General features: G+C 46.7%; 3 protein-coding genes across 3 annotated transcripts; 1 reads left to right on the top strand and 2 right to left on the bottom strand.

Moving 5' to 3' along the window:
- Window positions 1–3874: 3874 nt before the first annotated feature.
- Window positions 3875–7665, top strand: LOC120660452 (probable protein arginine N-methyltransferase 1). The gene is made up of 9 exons (XM_039938990.1): window positions 3875–4258; window positions 5139–5149; window positions 5271–5426; window positions 6055–6118; window positions 6212–6354; window positions 6498–6585; window positions 6723–6838; window positions 6922–7072; window positions 7168–7665. Exons 1-9 carry the CDS (start codon window positions 4066–4068, stop codon window positions 7371–7373), a joined length of 1128 nt encoding a protein of 375 aa, XP_039794924.1. The 5' UTR covers window positions 3875–4065; the 3' UTR covers window positions 7374–7665.
- Window positions 7666–8086: 421 nt separating this feature from the next.
- On the bottom strand, window positions 8087–10631 carry LOC120660453 (syntaxin-71-like). The gene is made up of 8 exons (XM_039938992.1): window positions 10494–10631; window positions 10281–10406; window positions 10021–10183; window positions 8745–8830; window positions 8558–8626; window positions 8420–8464; window positions 8270–8332; window positions 8087–8167 (listed from the first exon to the last, which is right to left on the bottom strand). Exons 1-8 carry the CDS (start codon window positions 10629–10631, stop codon window positions 8087–8089), a joined length of 771 nt encoding a protein of 256 aa, XP_039794926.1.
- Window positions 10632–12273: 1642 nt separating this feature from the next.
- On the bottom strand, window positions 12274–18934 carry LOC120662610 (ubiquitin-60S ribosomal protein L40-like). Its single transcript, XM_039941720.1, has 6 exons — window positions 18743–18934; window positions 17423–17700; window positions 14212–14401; window positions 13464–13680; window positions 13299–13365; window positions 12274–12563 (listed from the first exon to the last, which is right to left on the bottom strand). Exons 1-6 carry the CDS (start codon window positions 18843–18845, stop codon window positions 12528–12530), a joined length of 891 nt encoding a protein of 296 aa, XP_039797654.1. The 5' UTR covers window positions 18846–18934; the 3' UTR covers window positions 12274–12527.
- Between the last annotated feature and the right edge of the window lie 4186 nt (window positions 18935–23120).

Here is a 23120-nt window from a genome sequence, read left to right as displayed (position 1 = left end):
AAGATGTGTCTTAATATAATAGTTTTCATATGTTTTGGTGCTCTAGAGTTGTTTTACATGACATATTAAAAATAAATATGCATAAAAGATAATATATGTAGCATTTATGAATTAGAAAATGTTTAATTTAAATATTTGTCATTATAAAACAACCTCAAATGCTAAAATGAAGTTCACCATTGCAATGAGCTCTACGAAATAATCAAAATTGATATATTATTTGTCTAATTTGGAGCTCATATGAAGCTTATATAAAAAACAGCCCGGTTCAATTGAAACCGGCCGGTTCACCGATTCCGTAAAAAACCAACCGGTCCAACCGGTTTTTACCGGTCCGATTGCATGGACGGTCCGTGAAGTGAACCGAACCGCTATAGTCTCTGGTTCGGTCTTTTACCGGTCGAACCGCCGGTCCGGTCCTAATAACTAGGGGGAGAAGACGGCGGGAAGGATGCCGACGACGGCGTGGCCTGTCCCAGCTGTCAGTTGGATTGGGCCGGAAAGGTTTCGGCTCCGTCGAGATTTTATACGGCGTGGCCCATCTAAAAAGGCAACGTATGGGGTGCAAACCAAGCTTCTATGCAAACTATGCAAACCAGCGATCAAAACTCGAGGATTCTAATTCAATGGCTAGAGATGAAGGTGGGCTTTTATAGCACTTAAACCCTCCCACCAATCTTCTCCTAATCAAACTTTTTGCAAAAAAACACCCCTAGAATCCCAGGCACCGGTTCGGTTCCTCCCCTGCGATCGGTTCCGTTCCGATCTTTCCTGCCGCCGGGCTAGCAATCGCTGCTGGGCTGCCATCGCCGCGCCCTGCGCCTGACGCCGCCGCCTCTGCAGAAAACGATCGCTGCAGAAAATTGAAAAACGTTGCAATTTTTAATTGGATGAGTTTTGTGAATTTCATTTGTCGTTTGTTTTTTGTCTGCAGGATTTTTTTTGAAAGCACCCAAGAGCACTGAGGAATCATATAAGAATTCAGTTGGGCACCCACGCCGACCGCACGCTCAAGCACAGGTGGACTGCCAAAAAGTCCGAGGATGCGCCTACCGGGGCACACACACCTACACACTCACACACACAACACCACACCCCGGCACCCTCAGGGGAATAAATCCCCGGTGAGGCAAGCAGGAATCATCCCAGCCAGGGACCACGCCGACCGCACGCTCAAGCACATGTGGACTGCCAAAAAGTCTGAGGATGTGCCTACCGGGGCGCACACACCTACACACTCACACACACAACACAACACCCGGGCACCCTCAGGGGAATAAATCCCCGGTGAGGCACGCAGGAATCATCCCAGCCAAGGATCGATCCCGCGAGCGGTGGCTCACACTCACACACACAACACCACACCACACCCCGGCACCCTCAGGGGAATAAATCCCCGGTGAGGCACGCAGGAATCATCCCAGCCAAGGATCGATCCCGCGAGCGGTGGCTCACACTCACACACACAACACCACACCCCGGCATAGGGCTGGAAACGAGCCGAGCAGAGCCAGGCTCGGCTCGGCTCGCTTCGGCTCGGTCGTGCAGCGAGCCGAGCCTGGCTCGGCTTGGCAATTTCACGAGCCCATAGAAGAGGCTCGGCTCGGCTCGTTATCGGCTCGCGAGCTGGCTCGAGCCGGCTCGCGAGCCACAACAGCCCATTACATTATAGAGCAGTTTTTGTAGGAAAAATGCAAACGACAAAGGCTAGAATAAGGCAAACAACAATGTTCTTTATGTCTTAACAGCAAGGTTCTCTTAGCCCCACTAATTAAGTTCATGAATGTAACAGCAAGAAAAAAAGCATAAAGTTCATAACAAAATGTAGCTTTGGTGGGCTGTCCGCTGGCAATTTGGGCTGGTTGCTTGGTTTGGCCTCAGCTCGCGAGCCGGGGCGAGCCGGCTCGGCTCGGCGTTTTAGCGAGCCGAGAAAAGAGGCTCGGCTCGTTCCAAGCTCACGAGCCGCTCTGAGCCGAGCCGAGCCGAGCCGCACCAAGTCCGAGCCGAGTTTTTCCAGCCCTACCCGGCACCCCTCAGGGGAATAAATCCCCGGTGAGGCACGCAGGAATCGTCCCAGCCAGGGAGGCACGCAGGAATCGTCCCAGCCAGGGATCGATCCGCGAGCGGTGGCTCCTCAACTGGGAGACCGACCAACCGAGCTAACACTCGTCCTCGTCTGCAGGAATTGGAAGCGCTGGTTTTTGGAGCTGACTTTGGGTCTTGCGCAGGCAGGCACGAGCCAAGGAAGCAAGCAGCGTCCTGCAGGGGTTGCTCTTGCTTGGGCCTCGTGCAGCAGAGGGGGCCATCTTCCTGGTCCAGGGCAGGGTTTTAAAATCCGACAGGGTGACCGGTAACCGCCGGCCTCCGGTTCCGGTATATCAGTCCGGTTTGGCCGGTTACCGGTTGGAACCGGACAAATTCAAATTTAAATTCAAACTTCCAAGTTCAACCGGTTCGTACCGGTATACCGGCCGGTTTGGCTGGTAACCGGTCAAATTCAATTTTTTTCTTTTTTGGTTTAAATTCAAATGCCCGCAAAGTATACTAAATAAATATTTGTATAACATATTTTAGTCTAAATAAACCCTCTAACTCTCTTTTGTACTATTTTTACATTGTATTTGTATACTTTTGTATGCACGCTTTTTTTGTTTAACTTCAAATCCCTGCAAACTATACTAAATGAACGAATTTTTGAGAAAATTTGACACCATTAGATTTGTCGCATCTTGAAGTATTTTTAGGATTTTTTTGAGAATTTTTTATTTTTTTGAATTCAAATTTAAATTTTGAATTTGGCCCGGTTTTATACCGGACCAAACCGGAACCCTGGTCTGGGGCGCACACGAGCGGGGGTCATCTTCAGCGGCGCGGTGGTCCAAGCAGGGCAGGCGGCCAGGGTCAGCGATCCACCAGACCACCAGCAGCGCGTGGCCTCTCTTCTGCGACGCAGGGGCGGCGACGGCAGCCCTGCGATCAGGGCGATCGCTAGGTCACGCGCGGCTGCGGGGGAGGAACCAAACCGGTGGCAGGGATTTTAGGGGTGTTTTTTTTTTCAAAAAGTTTGATTAGGAGAGGATTGGTGGGGCATTTAAGTGCTAAAAGAGCCCACCTTCATCTCTAGCCATTGGATTAGAATTCTGGAGTCCTGATCGCTGGTTTGCATAGTTTGCATAGGAGCTTGGTTTGTACTCCAAACATTGCCATCTAAAAAGCATATGTTCTGTCAATTTAAAATCCATTGCCATACAGTAAAAAGAATTTAAAACCCCCTAAAAAAAGTAAAAAGAATTTAAAAACTTGAAAGCTCAACAAACTAACTGGTAACTACAAGTAAAATTTGTGTTATTTATTTTTGCACTGCTTATGTTGAACGAAGAATAATATCCCAAGATATGCTTTTCCATGGGAATTGGGAAGGCCACTTTGGTGCTATCTCAACTTTTTTTTCTTAGATCAAATATTTTCTTTGGTGTCTTTATAAACCCTTGCCATACACATGAAATCAAGTGTAAGGGTGAAATGAATTATTTCTTTTTGATGAAATTAGATGGCAATGCAAGTTCTAAAATGAAATGCAAGATATTTGACAAATTCACATGATCTTCATAATAATATTTTACTACGTTCTTAACATAAAAAATATAAAATCACACATATGGTCATCATTTCAAATAGTTTCACAAGCACAAATTCTAAATCAACTAATAAGAGTTGAAAATTGGATGGAATATTTGGAAACGGACCGGAAAACCTGTGTCTGTGAAATTTGCAGACATGCACCTCCAGCTCCGAGTTTCCAACTCGACCCCCCCCCCCCCCCCCCCCAAAAAAAAATCAATCCAACTCCAACTCCAACTCCAACTAGTACATGGCAGAGGCTCCAGTTTAAGAATTGTGATGATGACTCGTGAGCTGCAATCCGGGCAGATATTTGCGCCACCAATCACACCGTATAAAACCTCACTTCCCCCAATCCCCTCTGTCCTCGCAAAACCCTAGCTTTTCCTCCTCCCCTGCTTTGCGGCGCGCCACAAGAACACAGGCGGGGAGAGATAGAGAGCTATGGATCGGGGCAAGGACGCCAACGGCGGCCTGGCGGAGGCGACGGCGTCGCGGCTGAGGTTTGAATCCGACGAGGAGGCGGAGGAGGTGGAGGGCCCCGACGCGGAGGGAGAGGAGGAGCAGGCGGCGGAGGAGGTGATTGGCAGCGACAAGACCAGCGCCGACTACTACTTCGACTCCTACTCTCACTTCGGTACGCGCGCCGCCGCCGCTCGATTTCGCCAAGATGCTGTTTATTTTACCGCAGATTTGGTTGATATTTCTATTAACTTGCATCGGAAAAAATTTGAATCTTGAGATTTTTGCGGGGCAAAGGAAGTGTTAGATTTGTTTCTATCATTGAATGGCTGTAGTGCGGGCGAAAGGATTGGTCTCTGGTTGTGGATTCGATGCACGCGTGATCAGCCGGAACTTTTAGCTTCAGTGCTGTACTGAGTCCTAAGGAATTGCTAAGTCTGGCCGAAGTTTTTTTTTTGGTTGCTTTCGATAGTGAAGCTGCAGATCGTCAGTGTGGTCTTTTATGTGATCCCATAAGCCTAGTACGTACGCCATTATCTTTTTCGGTCATGTATGTCAGAACCAACATTGAAAGATGACATTTTGATCGGTACTGAGCACATATGAGTTAGAGCTTTGATTAATTGCTGCATTCAGGAATTGAAAGATTGGTGTTTAGATAGTTTTGTACTGTGTGCGGCCTTGCAGTGCCTCCCAGATGATAGATGTTGAAGTGTTGGGAATTTGACTGAAGTTGTTTGTTGGCCAAAAATTGAACCTAGTTCCAATCATTTGTTGAATTTGTATCTTGTGAGTAATCTGCTACAGAAAAAGTATTATTGGTGATGGAGAGAGAAAATATATAGGGCATAAGAGATGGGTAATCTGCTGGAGATGTTACCATCAGGTGATATTTATAGCACATTTCCTGTCTCCTTGCGATCTTTTTAAAATGTAATTATTTTTGCTAGCGTTTTCAAATTAACCTTCATTGTTCTGTTTACTTTGTACCCATGCTTCTCCAGAAAACGAAGTGTCATATTTTTCTCATGTTTCCCCTGTTCTTTGTTTTGCAGGTATTCATGAAGTAAGTGATTCTAGAACAAGCCTTGCTTTTGTGGATCATTTCCCAAGCAGTTGGTTTCTCATTACACTAAATTTTCACAGAGAAGACATTTATGCCAATTATTTTCTCGTACTGACTGCAGGAAATGCTTAAAGATATTGTTCGGACAAAAACGTATCAAAATGTTATCACCCAGAGTAGCTTTCTTATCAAGGACAAAATAGTCCTTGATGTTGGTGCTGGAACTGGCATTCTTTCACTTTTCTGTGCAAAAGCAGGAGCTAAACATGTCTATGCGGTTAGTTGGATGACTTATGCTCATGTTTTCATTTTACTACTATGGTTATTGACCCCACATGAACTATTTCAGTGGATACATCCTAAACTTTTTTGTATTCAATCTAAACTACTAACCTAGTTACCATGCGAATATGTGTCCACAGCTATCATAATTGGAGATAAAATGTATGTCATCTATCCTATTTGGGTTTGCTTAAGAAGCATGAGAAACACAAAATAGGTTAATCTACTGTCAGCAGCTGCTCGAAATAATTTCTTTCCTGTCAAGTTAAAAACGCTCACATTTCCTCAAATATTGTACTCTTCTATTTAGATGCCTGTTTCAATAAATGTCTTTATTGTTTACAATAGAGGACTCCCTGCACGTGCAGTTTGGGATATGTGAAGTTCTGTAGTTTTAATTCAGGGGATTATTTTGTTTTACTATGGGCTTATTGACCCGTATTTTTTTTCCTGTCATCTTGACACGTTGTGAATGTACATTTAAGTTTTGACTTCAATCATTTTCTTTACTAATATATATTGATACGCTCTTACCTGTTTATTTTTCTGTTACTTTGACATCATGTGAATGCAACTTCAATCCTTTTCTTGTACTATTATGTTGATCTGTTTATGCTTTACAGATTGAATGTTCCCAGATGGCAGACATGGCAAATGAAATTGTGAAAGCAAATGGATATTCTAATGGTGAATATCTCCTGCCTTTTAACTGTACTCTTCTGTTTATACATATAGTGTTTAGTTGGCTATGGAACGTTAACATTATTTTGCTCTGTGTAGTCATCACTGTAATAAAAGGGAAAGTTGAAGAAATAGAGCTTCCTGTCCCAAAAGTAGATGTTATAATCTCAGAGTGGATGGGTTATTTCCTCCTGTTCGAGAATATGTTGAACACTGTCCTGTATGCACGTGATAAATGGCTTGTAAGTAATCCTTTCCTTTGTAATTACAATGTTCAGATTTTTGTTCACAGTAGATTTTGTTTGGCTATGTCTAGTTCTGACCTTGTGGACAGTGTTTGAACTTTTTGAGGTGTGTTGCTCATGTTGTGCTACTGTGATGTTAGACTGATGATGGAGTGGTCCTACCGGACAGAGCCTCTTTGCATCTTACTGCAATCGAAGATGCGGAATATAAGGAAGATAAAATTGAATGTAAGTTCGGCAGTACATGGTGCATAAAACTTGCAAAACATGTTTTATATTGCAAGTTTCAGGATGTTCTGCCTGGTTATTACCTATTTAAGTAGTTCTATTTAGATCTCTCTTTTATGTTTTAATTTCTTTTGCAGTTTGGAATAATGTATATGGGTTTGATATGAGCTGCATAAAGAAACAGGCAATGATGGAGCCACTGGTAGATACAGTGGACGCAAATCAGATTGTCACTAACTGCCGGTTACTGAAGGTATTTGCATGACTAATGAAGTTGTATTTCCTTCCCTAATTTAAGTTCAGTGACATTTGGGCCTAAATCTCTCTGTAATTCAGACAATGGATATCTCCAAAATGACACCTGGGGATGCTTCCTTCACTGTACCATTCAAGCTTACGGCTCAGCGGAATGATTATATTCATGCTCTTGTTGCATATTTCGATGTGTCATTCACTAAATGCCATAAGCTGATGGGCTTCTCAACAGGTTTGCTCTCTTATCATCTTTACAATTTGTAGTGATGTTCTTTCATTCTAGCAGTTCGGTGAGCAGAACCTCATTTTAAAATTAACTCCTTGCAGGCCCGAGATCAAAAGCCACTCACTGGAAGCAAACTGTTCTTTACCTTGAGGATGTAATAACAATCTGCGAGGGGGAAACCCTGACGGGTAGCATGACAGTTGCGCCCAATAAAAAGAACCCCCGGGACATCGACATTAAGCTCAAGTACTCGATAAATGGGAATAGATGCCAGGTTTCAAGAACACAGTTCTACAAGATGCGGTGACCAAGGTGCAAACGGGAGATGCCCCAGAGCCCCCTAAATTTTGTTTAACTGAGTATCTTGTTTGGCAGAAATGATGCCTTTTTCTCATGCCCATGTATTATTATGCATTGGTTGGTTAGATTCTTTGGAATCTAGCGAATGTAGAGAGTAGATTAAACTGGTCTGCAGATGTGGGATTGCTGTAGTGCAAAACTTGCAGATTTCCTGGTGGTATGTCTTCCTAAACAATGTTGGCAGTTGTTGACTTGTATGCATCTAAAGATTGCTGTTGCAGTTTATCGTGTTTGAAATATTTTGCCATTTCTTTTTGTTTATGCTCATTATTTCACTTGAGCGTTCGATAGTTTCTTTGTGAGTGCATCTTATGACAGCAAAACAGATTACTGACCAGCTGTAGATGCATGCAGCCTTGGATAAAAGTACTATGTTGTCATTTCCTTTTCCTGGAATATGACCAGGTCCATTTCTTCACAACAGATCATACTCATTTACATAATTACATGAAACAAGGATTTGTCGAAGGTACAGTTTCGGAGCTTATCATTTATGCACAGGAGATACTAATGTTACCATGTTGTGAAGATTCACTGGGAGAGAATGCTGCATCAGAAATTGAGCCACGCAGATTGAACCATGTCAGATGACAACAGCAACAAAGAATGTTATGATGAACTTTTTTTGTTGTTGCAAAAAGTATAAAAATGATGAGCATCTTACTCGTAGAGGTATGCTGCAATGCCAAGAATGATGCATATTAAGATAATGTCAATTGTGAAGTTCCTAGTGGATCGAAACTGCACAAAACAGGACCTAGATTCGTCAGCAAAGCTAAGAACACTATGCCAAAGTTTACCACTAAGTTTCAGTTCAGGAATTCAAGAATATCAGCTAGTCACCTGGTTGACAGTTTGTTTTAGCCTGACATTGGTCCTCTTGATCTCTATATTAGCTTTATCCACCTTCACATATCATGTACACAATTCAATTGCAGCCTTTCACAAGAGATAACAGTTAACAAATTAGCTGCGCAGACTGTAGAAACTAACCTTGGTGTCAATCTCATCCATCAGAGGGGCCTGCCTATCCAGTTCCTGCATAAGTAAATGAACAATGAGAGGTAACATAAAGCAACCACAGAACTATGGATCGCAACACAGAAAGCAGCTGGCATTTGCTACAGAAACCTCGTTCATGTCCTCAGCCAGATTCTTCAGTGTGTCCAGACTTTCAGAGATGAAGTCCAGCCCTTCATCCTGCACATTACACCGCACAGGGCACATTTTATGTATGGCTGTAGATGAAGAGAACAGAGCGATATGATTAGCGTGAAATGCATTTGGTCAAAAAGATTTGCATGACCAGAAAACCTGCCTGTTTGATTCGCCGCATCTCGTATTCTCTTCTGAACTGCTCTGATTGCTCGCTTGTCTGAAAGTACCCCTCTTCTAACTTTTCAACTGAATTTGGATCGGAAAAGATGAAAAATATAGAGTAAATTTCACCAGCTGTCCCTGAACTTGTCCCGAGTTCTCATCCCGGTCCCGGTACTCTCAAAATGCACGTCTAGGTCCCTGAACTTGTCCCGAGTTCTCATCCCGGTCCATGAACTTGCTAATCTGTTTCATATAGGTCCAAATCTCCATAACATGCGCTCCAAACAGTACGATTAAGTGAACTGATAGGTGGGGCCCATATGGCAGTCACACCTCTCCCTTCTCCTTCCTCCCTCTGTATGGGCGCCGCCGGACCCCACCCCTAGCGTCTGTCGCCACCCGTGCGCCTGAGCTGCCACGATGGACCTCAGCTCCGCGCCGCCCCGGTCCTCGTTCATGCCCCAACCGCCGCTTGGCCACGCCGACGGCGGACCCCGCATCCCCGCCGCCCCTCCACCGGCCCCACACCCTCCCTACCCAGCCGCGCTGCCATCAAGGCCGTCGTCCCACGCGACCCTCGGCTACCCCGCTCCTTGTGGATGTCGTGCCACCCCGAGGGCGGCGCCCTCCATGGCCACCACCGCCGGCGCGCCCTGGCGGGCGAGCCCCGCTCTGGTCCTGGTCCCGGTCCAGCGCCCGCGGGCCCGCACAGCGCCGCCCCGGCCGGCGAGCCGGCGACCCCCTCGCCAGAGCCTGCCCCCTTCCCCATTCTCAAGGTTGAAGATGGCCATGGCCATGGGCGGCGACGTTGGGAGCAAGAGAGGAGGGAGAAGGGAGAGGTGTGACTGCCATATGGGGCCCACCTATCAGTTCACTTAATCGTACTGTTTGGAGTGCATGTTATGGAGGTTTTGACCTATATGAAACAGATTAGTAAGTTCATGGACCGGGATGAGAATTCGGGATAAGTTCAGGGACCTAGACGTGCATTTTGAGAGTACCGGGACCGGGATGAGAACTCGAGACAAGTTCAGAGACCTAGACGTGCATTTTGAGAGTACCGGGACCGGGATGAGAACTCGGGACAAGTTCAGGGACCGCTGGTGAAATTTACTCAAAAATATAAGTTTGAACCTGCTTACACAACCAAATCCCCATGTCTAAAAGATGAATTGTGCTGTCGATTAACTAAGATGAAGAATGAGCTCAATGCCCAGTGGTTATCGCTACACGAAACTCCTATGAAACTGTGTTCTTATGTTCGGGAAGGAAACCTGAAGAATCATCGAACTTGATCCCTGGCCGAGCATTCCAGTCGCCGCTGTCCTGATATGTGGCGCCGCCGTCGTGGGTGTCGGGGATGGCCTGGATCCTGTGGGGCAGCGCGGCCACCAGATCAGCCCGCAACGCCTTCTCCTCCGGCGACAGCCCCTTCACCTGCGTCCGGATTTGCGTCAACAATCTGGTACATACATTTCGCTTCGAAAATTAAAAGTATGCGCATTCGAATTCTCCTCTGAAAATTTGTGACGACCTTCTTGGTGGCTATCTTCTGCAGTTTGACCACCTCCTCCAGCAGCCGTGCCTTGGTCCGCCGCACGTCGGCGTTCATGGCCACCGCCGCCGCCCGGTTCTTCTCCCTCGCCGCCCGATCCGACTTCTGAAAAAGAATATTCACCAGACATGAGTGGCTGGCGACACCTCAATCGGCGTCGAGAGCGGCGGATCACTGGGAAACATCAATGACCTCGACGGCGGCGTCGATCTCGGCGTCGACGGCCGCGTAGAGGCGCGAGAACGGGTCGCCGTCGCCCCGGTGCCTGTCGGCGTCGTACCGCTCGTACTTCTTGCAGATGGCGTCCACCCGGGTCAGCACGTCGATCATGCTGCTCATCTTTTCTCCCTCCCGGCGACGATCACCGGCGGCTGGTGCAGGCGACGAAATGCCTTTCCCGGAATAATGGTGCGTCGTCGGCTCGCCGCCGCCGCTGATGTGTCTGTCTGGTGAGACAGCGAATACGGCGGAGCGGAGGAAGAGGTGGGCCTCGTCGGTCTGCGAGATGGTGGCTCAAGATGTCTGGCTTGCAGTTGAGTTCGCTAGTTACCCGCGAAACTCTTGGCGTTTCTTCTTCTTTTCTTTTTTAAGGGAAACAGGAGGGACGCCCCATACTGTGCTCTTTTTAGAAATTTAAACAAAACAAAATAACAGGTTCTTACAAAGCCAAAGAGAAAGCAGGAAGTTAGAGACAAGAAGAGAAACTAGAAACTAGTCTACAAAAGAAAGAAAGAAAGAAAAAAGAGGAGAAGAATCAAATGGAATTTAGCTAACTGTCATCGCATTGATATTACTGTCTTTTAACTCTGTGGAGGACCAAAAGGAATTCATCTGTTAGCCAATGTATGATCACCCCTTCCCCTGCTCCAATTTTAGAAAAAGACCAAGGGTTCGTCATCCCTGAAGCTAGCTTGACACTTGCAACAGTCTTAGGTTTTTGTTGTGATAGTGCAATGGTGCAAACGGGCAATATATATTTCTGTGTAGGTGACACATGAATTGCAACTGTACGAGAATGATAAAAGAAACCATACATTTGTATGAAACTGGTAACTTTACATGGACAACAGGCACAAGTAAAAACTCAAAACTCTGTGCAAAGATGGTTGGCCAGACCAGTCATCACAAGAACGGCCAGAGTTCAGCATGGCTTAATGATGCAGGAGAAGAGCCGAGCAGCATGATGAACCTGATCAGAAATGAACCCAGCATATAGATCAGCATATAGAGCTTTTTTCGTAGGCTCTGTCGGTTTTGAACCTTGGAAGCGACTCTGGAAATCTTGGGCCCCCAGCAAATGCAAAACCTTTGTTTGGTTGGCTATTCGTAACCGATGTTGGACCGCTGATCGCCTGCAGAAAAGAGGACTCCCTCATCCCGTCTGCTGCCCGCTGTGTGATCAAGAGGAGGAGACAAATCCAACATTTGCTCACTTGGACGTATGTCTAGCTCCTTCTCAGATTTGTGGAAGAAGTCTTGGAAGAAATTGCAGAGACAACTACGAAAGGGATTTAATTCTCTTGTAATCCTTGGAGCCTGGACCATATGGAAACATAGGAACTCCTGTGTGAGCTGCTCCTAATTTAAAGGAAGCTCTTCACCTTTAAGAATGAATTTCATCTTTGGCAAATCTCAGTCGCCGAAGGGCTTTCTGCCTTGAGCCTAGAAGGATTTGTAGCTGCTGGTTAGAGGAGTTCTAGTGGTGGTCAGGTCTAGTTTCCCTTCTTTGCTTGTAATAGTCTCTGTTTTCTTTTTCTATTACATCCCTTACTCTAGTCCAAGGTAAGGTGATGGATTTGTAATTGGACTTCTTTCTCTCTTAATACAAAAATGCGCAGCTCTCCTGCGTGTTCGAGAAAAAAGAAATGAACCCAGCACATTTATATGGAATATCTCCAGCCTCCAGGTGACACCAACAAATTCAAGCATGAGAAGAAAAGGCATGCAAAGCAGATACAAAGGAATCGATCGCTAGATTAAGATTCACGTAGTACGTTTACTTGCATTGAATATCAACAACGAAGGTCCAACAATAGACAGCGATCTTAAACTAGCAGTTTGATCTTAGGCTACATGCCATTGCTCAGATAAGTACTCCAGCATGAAAATTAGACTAGGATAAACTTCTATTCAGACAGTATGCAAACATTAGTAATAAGACACACTAGGATTCAACTGATGAACGACACATGGATTGATCACTTTCTGATGTTGCTGCATTCCTTTTTAGTCCTTGTAAGCCAGCTTCTTCTTTAACCTCAGCTGAATCAGGAAAATAAGGGAAATATTAGACATCAGGTTGAAGAGTGAACAAATATTTGCTACAAAAAGAACATGAGGTGCCAGCAATGGCATGCCGGTTGATGCAAAAACAGCTCCAGAATGGAAATTTCATTTAGTATACTATGTACAAATCTGCATCAGAGAACAGAAAATTAAGAAGCGTAACAGTACAAGCTACATCAACATCTGAACTGATATAAATTGACCTAGATATATCACAGTGATGCCAAATTATGAAAACTCTGGAACAAACATCATGTAGACCAAGAGATCACGGGCAATGATATGATAGATGATCAAAGTCAAGGACATGGAAAATTAATGTAAAACAAGGCAACATTTTTCTTTGCTCTCAACTGAACAGGAGTGTTATTGGAAATATATTACCAGATCAAACACTGAACAAAGATCCCCTTCTATTTACAGGAATGTAATCAGCTGCCAGTAATTGAAATTCAGAAGAACAAATTTGTTGCACAACTTGTCCTTGGGCGGATGATTCATGGTTCAGAGAAGCAGATGCATAAACACCACCAATTAAAATAAAGGAGCAGTCATAACTCATAACGACAAACCAAAACATGATGTATCAGTAATAAGGCAGTAACGTCGACTTTGACATAACAACGCTGAACATGAAAGGCTGCCTTCATGGATATACAGGAGGAATCATTGACATAGAAACACATTTGGATGGCATGAAAGGCTGCTCACCTCGTTGAAGTGGCCGCACTTCTTCTTGCGGCAGTTGTAGGCCCTGATGGGATTGCGGGCGTAGCACCTGCACGGCATCCGACGACATAGCACAAGGCACGGTGAGTGATTGATAGCAAGGACAGACCGAACTGAGGATTTGAGATGGCTAGATGGGCGTCGTACTCGCGGCAGATCATGTTGCGCTGACGACGGTACTTGAGCGCGAGCTGGAGGAGGTTGGGCTCGACGTTCCTGCGGTAGCTGCCGCCCTTGCCGCCGCCGCTGAGGCGGAGCACCAGGTGCAGCGTCGACTCCTTCTGGACGCTGTAGTCGGCGAGTGTGCGCTCGTCCTCCAGCTGCTTCCCGGCGAAGATGAGCCAATGACGGTCCAGAGGGATGCCTGCAAAACACAATCAAACACAGCAGAGGTGGTCAGCAAGAACAGGAAAAATTTCTAGGGGATATATAGATGATTGGACCAAATCCAAAACAGGGGGCTTTGACGAAGCACAAAGATAAGCCAAATCCGAACTATGTGAACAACGAATTCATCCAACATTAAGCTCGATCACAAGAAACGGTAGAACAAAGCCCACACAAAACCCTCTCCCCCCTTCTCCCGGAGCCCCGATATCCGAAAAAGGTGCCCTTTTTCCCCCGCCCAGGTCGATCTGCTCCGTTTCAGAGCAGAGACATCAAACTCTTAAAGAATCGAGCACCCAGTATGCAATGGCCCCAATGATCAAACCACACAAACGTGCATGACCGCTGATAAATTAAACCAAACCGGAGCCAAAAGGAAGCGTCTTTGAGCTCGCCACGGCGGAGCAGGGGCGCGTTGTTCGCGCAGCGTGAAAGGATCTGAGGCACAAGGTGGCGAAGAAGGTGAGGGCCCGGAGGGCAAGGAATGCGTCCGCACGCACGCACTAACCTTCCTTGTCCTGGATCATGGCCTTGATGTTGGCGACGGTGTGGCTGCTCTTGACCTCCAGCGTCGCCGTCTTCCCGGTCAGCGTCTTCACGAAGATCTGCATCTCGCCGGAGCTCGGGGATCGCTCGCCGGAGGAATGGGGTTTTGGGGGAGCGGGTGGGGTGGGGTGGCGGAGCTCGGGGATTGCACGTCAGCAGCAGGCCAGCAGCAGCAGCGTCAGCGCCGCAGCTTTATAGCCAGACTGGGCTTGACTTGCGTCGAACAGGCTCGGCCTGGTTGCGTGGTGGCAAATGGGCTCCCGGCCCACGATCATGCGTGTTCAAAGCATAAACATATATAATTTTTTTTCTGAAATAAATCACTAACCTAGAAGTAGTATTTATAGCTAAAAATGTAATTACTCCTCAGATTCTTCGGAATATCTGCTTGAACAAAATATGGTGTTACCGTGTCCATTTACGGGTTACTTGAATTCTATGAGGTAGAGAAGTGGAGCAGTATTTTTCACTGTCCATTTTCAATTTTACACTTTACAGACTTGCAAGGAAACTAAATTTTCCCGCAATTCTGTGTGGATCTAAATTAGCTACATTGTAATATCAGGCGACAGATGGCACACACAGTGTCCCAAAAATCTTGTAATTTAGCTGTGTTGATTACCAACAATATCTACACAAAACAAGTCATCTCTTATCTGATTTCTGCATGCGCTCATATTTTGTAAAGAGAAGAGCATTACTTTATCAGCAATGAACCAGGAACACACATATTCAGGTAAGAAAGCATACAGCAGCCATAAAAAAGAAAAATCATACAGCAGATAAGAGCTCATTTCAGACAATTAAGATTCACGCCGACCATGTTAACCACTAGCATCATGTAAGAACGATCAAGTTTCAACAAGGCAGGAACTTTGGCAAGCAGTTTCTGAAGCTGCATACCGCTGCTCTGCATCAGATAAGTACTCCAGTAGGAAACTTAAACTAGGGGAAAATTAAATTCCGAGTCCCCAACTCTAGTATGGTCTCTAACATGGATAAAGTGCTAACATAGTTGGTTCAACTGATGCATAACATGGATTGATCTTCGTTTCTCTCGCTCTTTGATGTTGCTTCAGTCCCGCTTGGCTACCATCTTTTTCTTCTTCCTCAGCTGAAATCGAATGTTTAGAAACAATTAGTCACATCGAAGAATGAAGAAATTGTATTGATAAAACAGCTTGTGATCAGCTTTCAGTAATTGAGTGTTGTACGCTTGATGCAGAAACTGTTCTAGGATTCAAATAAGATCTTTTAGCACAGTATATGCAATGAACCAAAAGTCTAAGGCCCCGTTTGGATGTATGCATTGAAGCCTGGAATTCGGAATTGGCATTGGATACACTCAATGCCAGCTGTTTGGATGATTTCGGAATTGGAAACTGAACCCAATGCCAAGCGGTATTCTGGGTACCGCTCCACCACCTCCCGCAATTCGGACCTCTTGGCCTCCGTATTGCGCTGCATTGAGCGACCCGGCCTCTTGCTCCCTCCGCGCCGCTCCTCTCCCCTGAGCTCCTGTGCCAGGCCGCCGGCGCCCTCCCCGGCAGGCCGCGGGCGCCACCCCCGCAACTCGGCCGCCTCCCACTCCGGCATCCTAGGTCTGCACCGCCCCTCCCCTGCCTCCCTCCATCGGCGAGCCGCGCGGCTCCTCCATCTTCCTCCCCGGCGGCTCTCCGACACGCCGGTGCGGGAGGAGATGAAGGCTGCGGGGCGAACGAGGAGCCGCCCCGCCCCTCCCCTACCTCCCTCCGCGGCAAGCCTCGTGCCATCCGCCGGCGAGCCGCGGCGCCCCTCCCCTGCATCCATCCTCTCCTTCCCCGCGGTCGCAACCTCCTCCACTTCCTCGCCGACGCGGCCTCCTCCTCGGCTCCTCCACTTCCTCACCGCCGCAAACTCCTCTTCCTCGTGGCCGGCGGATCTCCTCCTCTTCCTCGCGGCCGGCGGCCCTCCCCTTCCTCACGGTCGGCGTCCCCTCCTCTTCTTCCTCGCTGCCGGCGGCCCTCCCCTTCCTCGCGGCCGGCGGGCCTCCTCGTCTTCCTCCTCCTCTTCGCCTCTCTGTCCGCCCCTACGCGCCTGCGCTCCTCCGCCGCGAGCTCCGACACCCCTGCGCCCCTCCACCGCGAGCTCTGTCGCCCCTGCGCCCCTTCGCTTTCCCGAGCTCTGCCACCGAGAGGCCCATCCACTTGTGGGCTCGACCTCCGCGTGAGAAGGGAATGGCACGGACTAGCGCGACGATGGCGGCAGCCTGGAGGCCCGGACCAGCGGGGCTTGCTCCGGCAAGGCGACGGCGAGGCGAGGGTAGCGGGGTGAGCTCCTCCCAATTTCTTGATATGCTCATCCAAACATGAATTGGCATTTGCCACTTAATTGGATTCCATCCGCCAATTCCATCTACATCCAAACAACAGATTTGATATCATAACCCATTTCCAATACTACTCTGTTTTGGTATTGGTACCCAATTCAATTCCAGCTGCTCAATATCTACATCCAAACAGAGCCTAAAGCAAATCATGAGCTGTAGTAGTACACCCAGTAACTTCTAAACTGTTGGAAAGCCAAGTAGGTGAACTAGCAAACTGATGCCAGTTTCTGACAACTCTGAAACAAGCTTCATTATTCATGATGAAGGCCAAGCAATCATAGGCGATGCTACCACGATTACTGGAATCAAGAACATGGATCAAAGGTGACATCTGAACATGAACCATGACATATATTCAGAGTAGTTTGTAGACTGGGGAAAACAAGGACAAATTTTTTCTCTTGAAATTGAACACGAATGTTTGAAAAATAAGACGTCAGATCAAAGTATTAACAGATATCCATTTCACTAGATTGTTATCATCTGCCAGTAACTGAAGACTATGAATATACATTTGATTGCACAAAATGTTCCAAGATGGGACGCTACATAATTCAAAACAGCAGATATACCAAACACAAATCTAATTGGTCAGACAGAAGATAAAATCAAGAGAACACGAGTGCTTCACGGATTCTGTACGATGAATTAAGAATGTACATGGACAATGTTCAGCCTACTAATTGAGGCCATAATGGATAAAATGGAATGCATAAAGATGACAGCCTAATTGCACAGAGAACACTTCGGATATTGATAAGGAAAACAAACACGAGACGAACTGAAAATAGAACAGAAAATTCACCTCGTTGCTGTGGCCGCACTTCTTCTTGCGGCAGTTCTCAGCCCTGCTGGAGTTGCGGGCGTAGCACTTGCGGCAGATCATCTTGTGCTGGCGGTACTTGAGCGCGAGCTCGAGGAGGTTGAGGTCGATCTTGGGGTAGCTGCCGCCCTTGCCGCTACCGCGGAGGCGGAGCACCAGGTGCAGCGTTGACTCCTTCTGGATGTTGTAGTCGGCCAGGGTGCGCTCGTCCTCCAGCTGCTTCCCGCCGAAGATGAGCCGCTGCTGCTCCGGAGGGATGCCTGCAGAACAGAGTTAGGCAAGCGCGGACTGTTAAGACAGAGGCAATCATAAACCAAAGAGATTCATTGCAGATACACGCTTTACTTTCCAACGCATGTCACTACTTCAGAATTCGTAGCGAATCGATCGAGCAGATTAAATAGATGCATCCAAGTGCAGAAAAGGGGCTTGCTCAAATCCAGTTCGAGAAAACACCGTGAGAAGCCAAATCCAGCCCTGATCACCACCAAGAAAAGCCAGAACAAGATCTCCTAACATGTTCTCCCCTCTCCGGATTAGAAAAAAAGGAACTCTTTTGCTCCCCCTAATTTCAGCCTGACGCGACTGACGATCACCCAAAATCGACGGACGCACTCTGCTCCGGGCCACAAGAATCAAACACGATAAGGAGAAGGCACAAACAAATGCTTTTTATTTTAGCATCTCCTACGGTAGGAGTAGGACACCAACCTAAATTGTCATAACGATACAACAAGAACGCTGGCCTTGATTCAGAAAGGGAACCAAATAACGGAGGCCAAAGAAAGCACCTTTGAGCTCGCTGGCAAGAGCCGACACAGTAATACGTCCAATCGAGCTCACGAACCACATCAGGAAATCTAATCCAGCACCGTTCTCGCGCCGGATTCGAAATCGAGCCCAAGCAGCTAAACCCATCAAAACCCCATCCCCTTCTCCCCTGGTCCAAGAAAGGAACCATTTTTTCGTTCAGGCGGCATCACCGGGCGATCTGCTCTGTTACCGAAGAAGCGACCGGAGCACAACCCGCCCCGTACTGAAATCACACGAAAGCGGGGAGAGATTTCTCGCGCCTTGCCTGCTTTGGCACACACGCATAAATACTTAAACCACCGACCGGGAGGCTAAAGCAAGCACCTTTCAGCGATCTTACCGGCCGGTACCCGACAGAAGGTCTCAATGTATACATGCGGAACGGAAGGAGCAGCGCCGCTCGCCGGCCGGCGGCCGGACGGCGCGCGGACGAAGGGAAAGGTGGCCGGAGGGAGAAGACACAAGCAACGCAACCGCTACGACGTGTACCTTCCTTGTCCTGGATCTTGGCCTTGACGTTGGCGACGGTGTCGCTGCTCTCGACCTCCAGCGTCACCGTCTTCCTGGTGAGGGTCTTCACGAAGATCTGCATCTCGCCGGAGCTCGGGGATTTCTCGCCGGACGGCAGGAGTGGGGGTTTGGGGGGTGGGGTGGTGGTGGAGGAGCTGCCTCTGCCTGTGAGTACCTGGTGCGGCATTATAGCCAGGGGCGGACTTGACGCGGCCGCTACGAAAGCCAAATCAAACCGCCCCGTCCGGCCCAACCCAACAACTGGTTGGGCTCGCGCGGATACGAAACGGGCTCAAGACCTTGTTCCGGGCTGGGCCGTGCCGTCGATAAATATATTGGGAAAACGAACAGCCTTTCCAAGCAGGAAACTTGGAGTGTCTTTAACATTCTTGAACCGCATGTATTCAGGAGCTAAGATTGAAATAATCCTAGTGCACTCTCTATTGCATAGAACAAAACAGATATAATTTACATGATAAAAATTGAATCAAGTACTAGGAATTTGCTTTTCACCATGGTGCATGTGCACTAGGGAAAATGAACCTGGCTTCGCCCCTGAACCTGCGTATCATCCAAGCGAGAGAAATTAAATAAGTTCTTCAACTTCCGTCTCCAACGCGCCAGAAAACAGTTCCCACGAGTTCACTCTCGAGGACGGCATTTCAAATTCGTGTAGTAAGTAGTCCAAATTCAAACCGAAAGAGTTAAGTGCTCGTAGTATAAGAGAGGGGGAGTGAATTAGACGTACACTAAAAATTTTAACATATAGTTTCAACTAGTTATAAACTAGATGTGGCTAGGGTTCATTTATTGTTCACACCGAATCCAAACAAGAGTTTTGCAACGTATAGTCAATCATAACGAGATACTACTGTAATAATGTAACAGCATACAAATTGTAAGTATGAAAGCCGAAACGTAACGAATTGCAAACTCAGCACGATGATTTTCTAGTGGTAATGGTGGGCTAAAGCTACCCCTAATCCATGTTGAAGCTCCACCAACAATATGCTGCCGGTCAACAAGTCACTTCCAGACAAGTCGTCAAGAATTTGGTCTCACCACTAAGACTCAAGGCAAATGGACGAGGATCTCAACCAGTTGAGAAAATTACAATTATAAGATACCAAACAATACGCTTTGTAATTATAGAACACCAAACATGACTTCACTAAAATGACCGTTGAAATATTGACGCTTTACTATACAATGACATTTCTAAATAGGAAGTTAGAGTTGTGGAGACGCACGTTAGAGTCAAAAGGGTTCAGACTTAGTAGGATCAAGACCGAGTATATGAGGTGCGATTTTAGTGCATCTAGGCATGAGGGTGGTGACGTTAGTCTCGATGGCCAAGTGGTGTCCCATAAGGACACTTTTCATTATTTAGATTTGATGCTACAAAAGGATGGCGACATTGATGAAGATGTTAGGCATAGAATCTCAGCTGGCTGGTTGAAATGGCGTCAAGCTTCTGATGTCCTCTGTGATAGGAGAGTGCCATAAAAGCTAAAAAGTAAGTTCTATAGGACAGCGATTCGCCCGGCAATGTTATACGGTGCTGAATGTTGGCCTACAAAAAGACGACATGTCCAGCAACTGAGTGTAGCAGAGATGCGGATGTTACGGTGGTTTTGCGGGCACACAAGGAGGGATAGAGTCCGGAACGAAGCTATTCGGGAAAGGGTAGGGGTGGCACCAATTGAGGAGAAGCTTACTCAACATCGGTTGAGATGGTTTGAACATGTCCAACGGAGGCCTCCGGAGGCGCCGGTGCGTAGTGGGGTGCTAAAGCATGTTGATAAAGTAAAGAGGGATAGAGGTAGACCTAAACTGACTTGGGAGGAGTCGGTTAAGAGAGACCTTAAAGATTGGGATATCTCTGAGAAGTTAGCTTTGGATAGGAGCTCTTGGAGACTAGCTATCAACGTGCCTATGTAAGGATCGATGGACCAAGAGGGGGGGTGAATTGGGCCTTTTTCAAATTTCTAAAACAAAATAAAGCAACCTTAACCTATGCAATACTAGTAAGGCTCAATTCAACAACCGACTAACTAAACAACCTACACAAGCTATAAAGGATACAACAAGATATAAAGCTAAGCAAGGTAGAGCTAAGTTATGATCTCTAGGGTCAAGCACATGAATAAATTGCATGAAAGTAAGTGCTTGAATGTAAAGAGTAGGCAAGAGACGACTGGATTTTTTCTCGTGGTGTCGATGTGTTGGCACACACCCCTAATCCACATTGTGACACTCACTAAGAGTCTTGTCACCTCCCAAGTCACCGAGACGAGGGTGCTCACTAAGAGTCTCCGTTCACCATCACGGCGTGGTGGAGCTCAAGCCACGTACAATCTTCTTCGGGCTCCCACAATCAACTTGGCAAGCTCCGCAAGAAACACCTCAATCACCAAGATCGCATAGGTGATGCCAATCACCAAGAGTAACAAGCTAGGGCCTTCACTTGAGTAAGAACCGATCACCAAGAACGGATGCACACAAGCTTCTCCCTACTCAAATCCTTAGCCTTGCTTCTTGGATGATTGAATGATCAAATGAGTGGAATGTGAAGCTCAAGGTAGCTCTCAACAATAGAATGAGTGTATGAGTGTTGCCTGGTGTCAAGAGACTTCAAAATGACCCATTGGAGGGGTATATATAGGCAGCTCACGCGGATAGAGCCGTTGGAGAAAAGCTGCCATAATAGTACGCAACGCCGGTTAATCCGACGGCCCTCCAAAAGTCATCGTCGGAATAACCGATGAATGTAAACTGCCCATTTGAAATACTAGCCGTTACAGCTTGGGCAATTTAACCGACGTATCATCGGTTTAACCGGTGAGTGTAGTTGTCCACTGATCAACTGAAAAATCAACTCTCTGGACAACTGCACCGACGCTAACTCAAATCCTTCGTCGGTTTAACCGGTGAGTGTAAGCCTGAAAACCCCTGAAAAACCGACTCTCTGGACAACTGAACCGACGTTAATTTCAAACATCGTCGGTTAATCTGGTGAACACTGTGTCCAGACTTCAGCAACTGCGTTTAACCGACGTATAGAAAATTGATGTCGTCGGTTAAATCGGTGATAAGACTTTTTCTTGATTTTGCTTTTTCTAATCTGAGTCTTTGAATGAAATCCAAATATTCTTGAGATATGAGCTGAATAGCACTTGTTTGAGCTTCCAAGAATCTGAGTGACCAATGTGTGCATCCATTTTTTGATTGACCATGTCCATGCTCAAGTTACTTGACCTTAACCCCTCTTAATAGTGCGATCTCTATAAAACTATAAAACTTATACTAACCTAAGTGTCCTTCTCAACCTTGCGACATTTAGGACTAGAAAGATCCTTAGTCTTGTTATATATTTGAGTTGAATACTGAAATCGCCTTTTTGAATAAAGAAATTTAGAGGCCTCTTTAACATATGATCCAATGAGCGATAAGATTTCATTAAGCTGCACAAACTCATTAGTTACAATAATGATTGTCATTAATCACCGAAACATACCTCGAGGGCCTAGATGATTTCAGCCTGACCAGGACCTTTGTGTCTTTTGGGTTTCATCTCTAGCCTACCCCAACTTGCTTGGGACAAAAGGCTATGTTGTTGTTGTTGTACTATACAATGACATTTGATCCTTTTAGTCAATTTGTTAACCTTGAAATACATGTATTTTACCCTCCTATGACCTTTTTGCCCTCAGCATAAACCCTACCATCCATCGTCATTAATCCTCCTGGTCCTGGCCAGCGACGTTTCTTCTTCCTCTGGCACAGACGCCGGCGATCCTTCCTGTCCTCCCGACGCCGTCCATGGAGGGCCAATGCAGCCGCTCCCCTGGCGTCCTCGCTCGGGCCGCTGCTGGCCTGGCCTCTGGTTGGTGAATAGATCACTCCCTGCAAGCCGGAACGATGCTGATAACCTGAAGAAGGGATGGCCGGTGCTCGCCTGCAAACTTGACATCGGCTGGACAATGATGAGCTAACGGTGGACAGCCTAGGCTAGCCGTGACAAAAGTGAATCTCCAACAACCGGTAATTAATTAAAGGATCATCCGTTTGCAGATCACTCCCTGCATTGATTCCATTTTAGGTTGAGCTGTATGATTTATTTGATTAGAGTTTATATCCCACCATAGGTTAATGATGCTTCTTTTTCCGTTTTAATTCTGTTGCACTTCCTCACAGCTGTTCCACGGCACTTCCTCACAGCTGTTCCGTGATTCAAAGTGAAGCCAGTTTGTTTTTCTACCTTGGGCCATGGCAATCTCGTAGCATAGAGGTGGAGTAGCTTAACTTCTATAGTTCAGTAGTTCATTGTCGGGAAAAGTCCGGTTTATACCCTCCA

The sequence above is a fragment of the Panicum virgatum genome, chromosome 2N (genome assembly GCF_016808335.1).
Source record: "Panicum virgatum strain AP13 chromosome 2N, P.virgatum_v5, whole genome shotgun sequence".
Classification (NCBI taxonomy): Eukaryota; Viridiplantae; Streptophyta; class Magnoliopsida; order Poales; family Poaceae; genus Panicum; species Panicum virgatum.
This window is presented reverse-complemented; position numbering and strand designations above follow the sequence as displayed.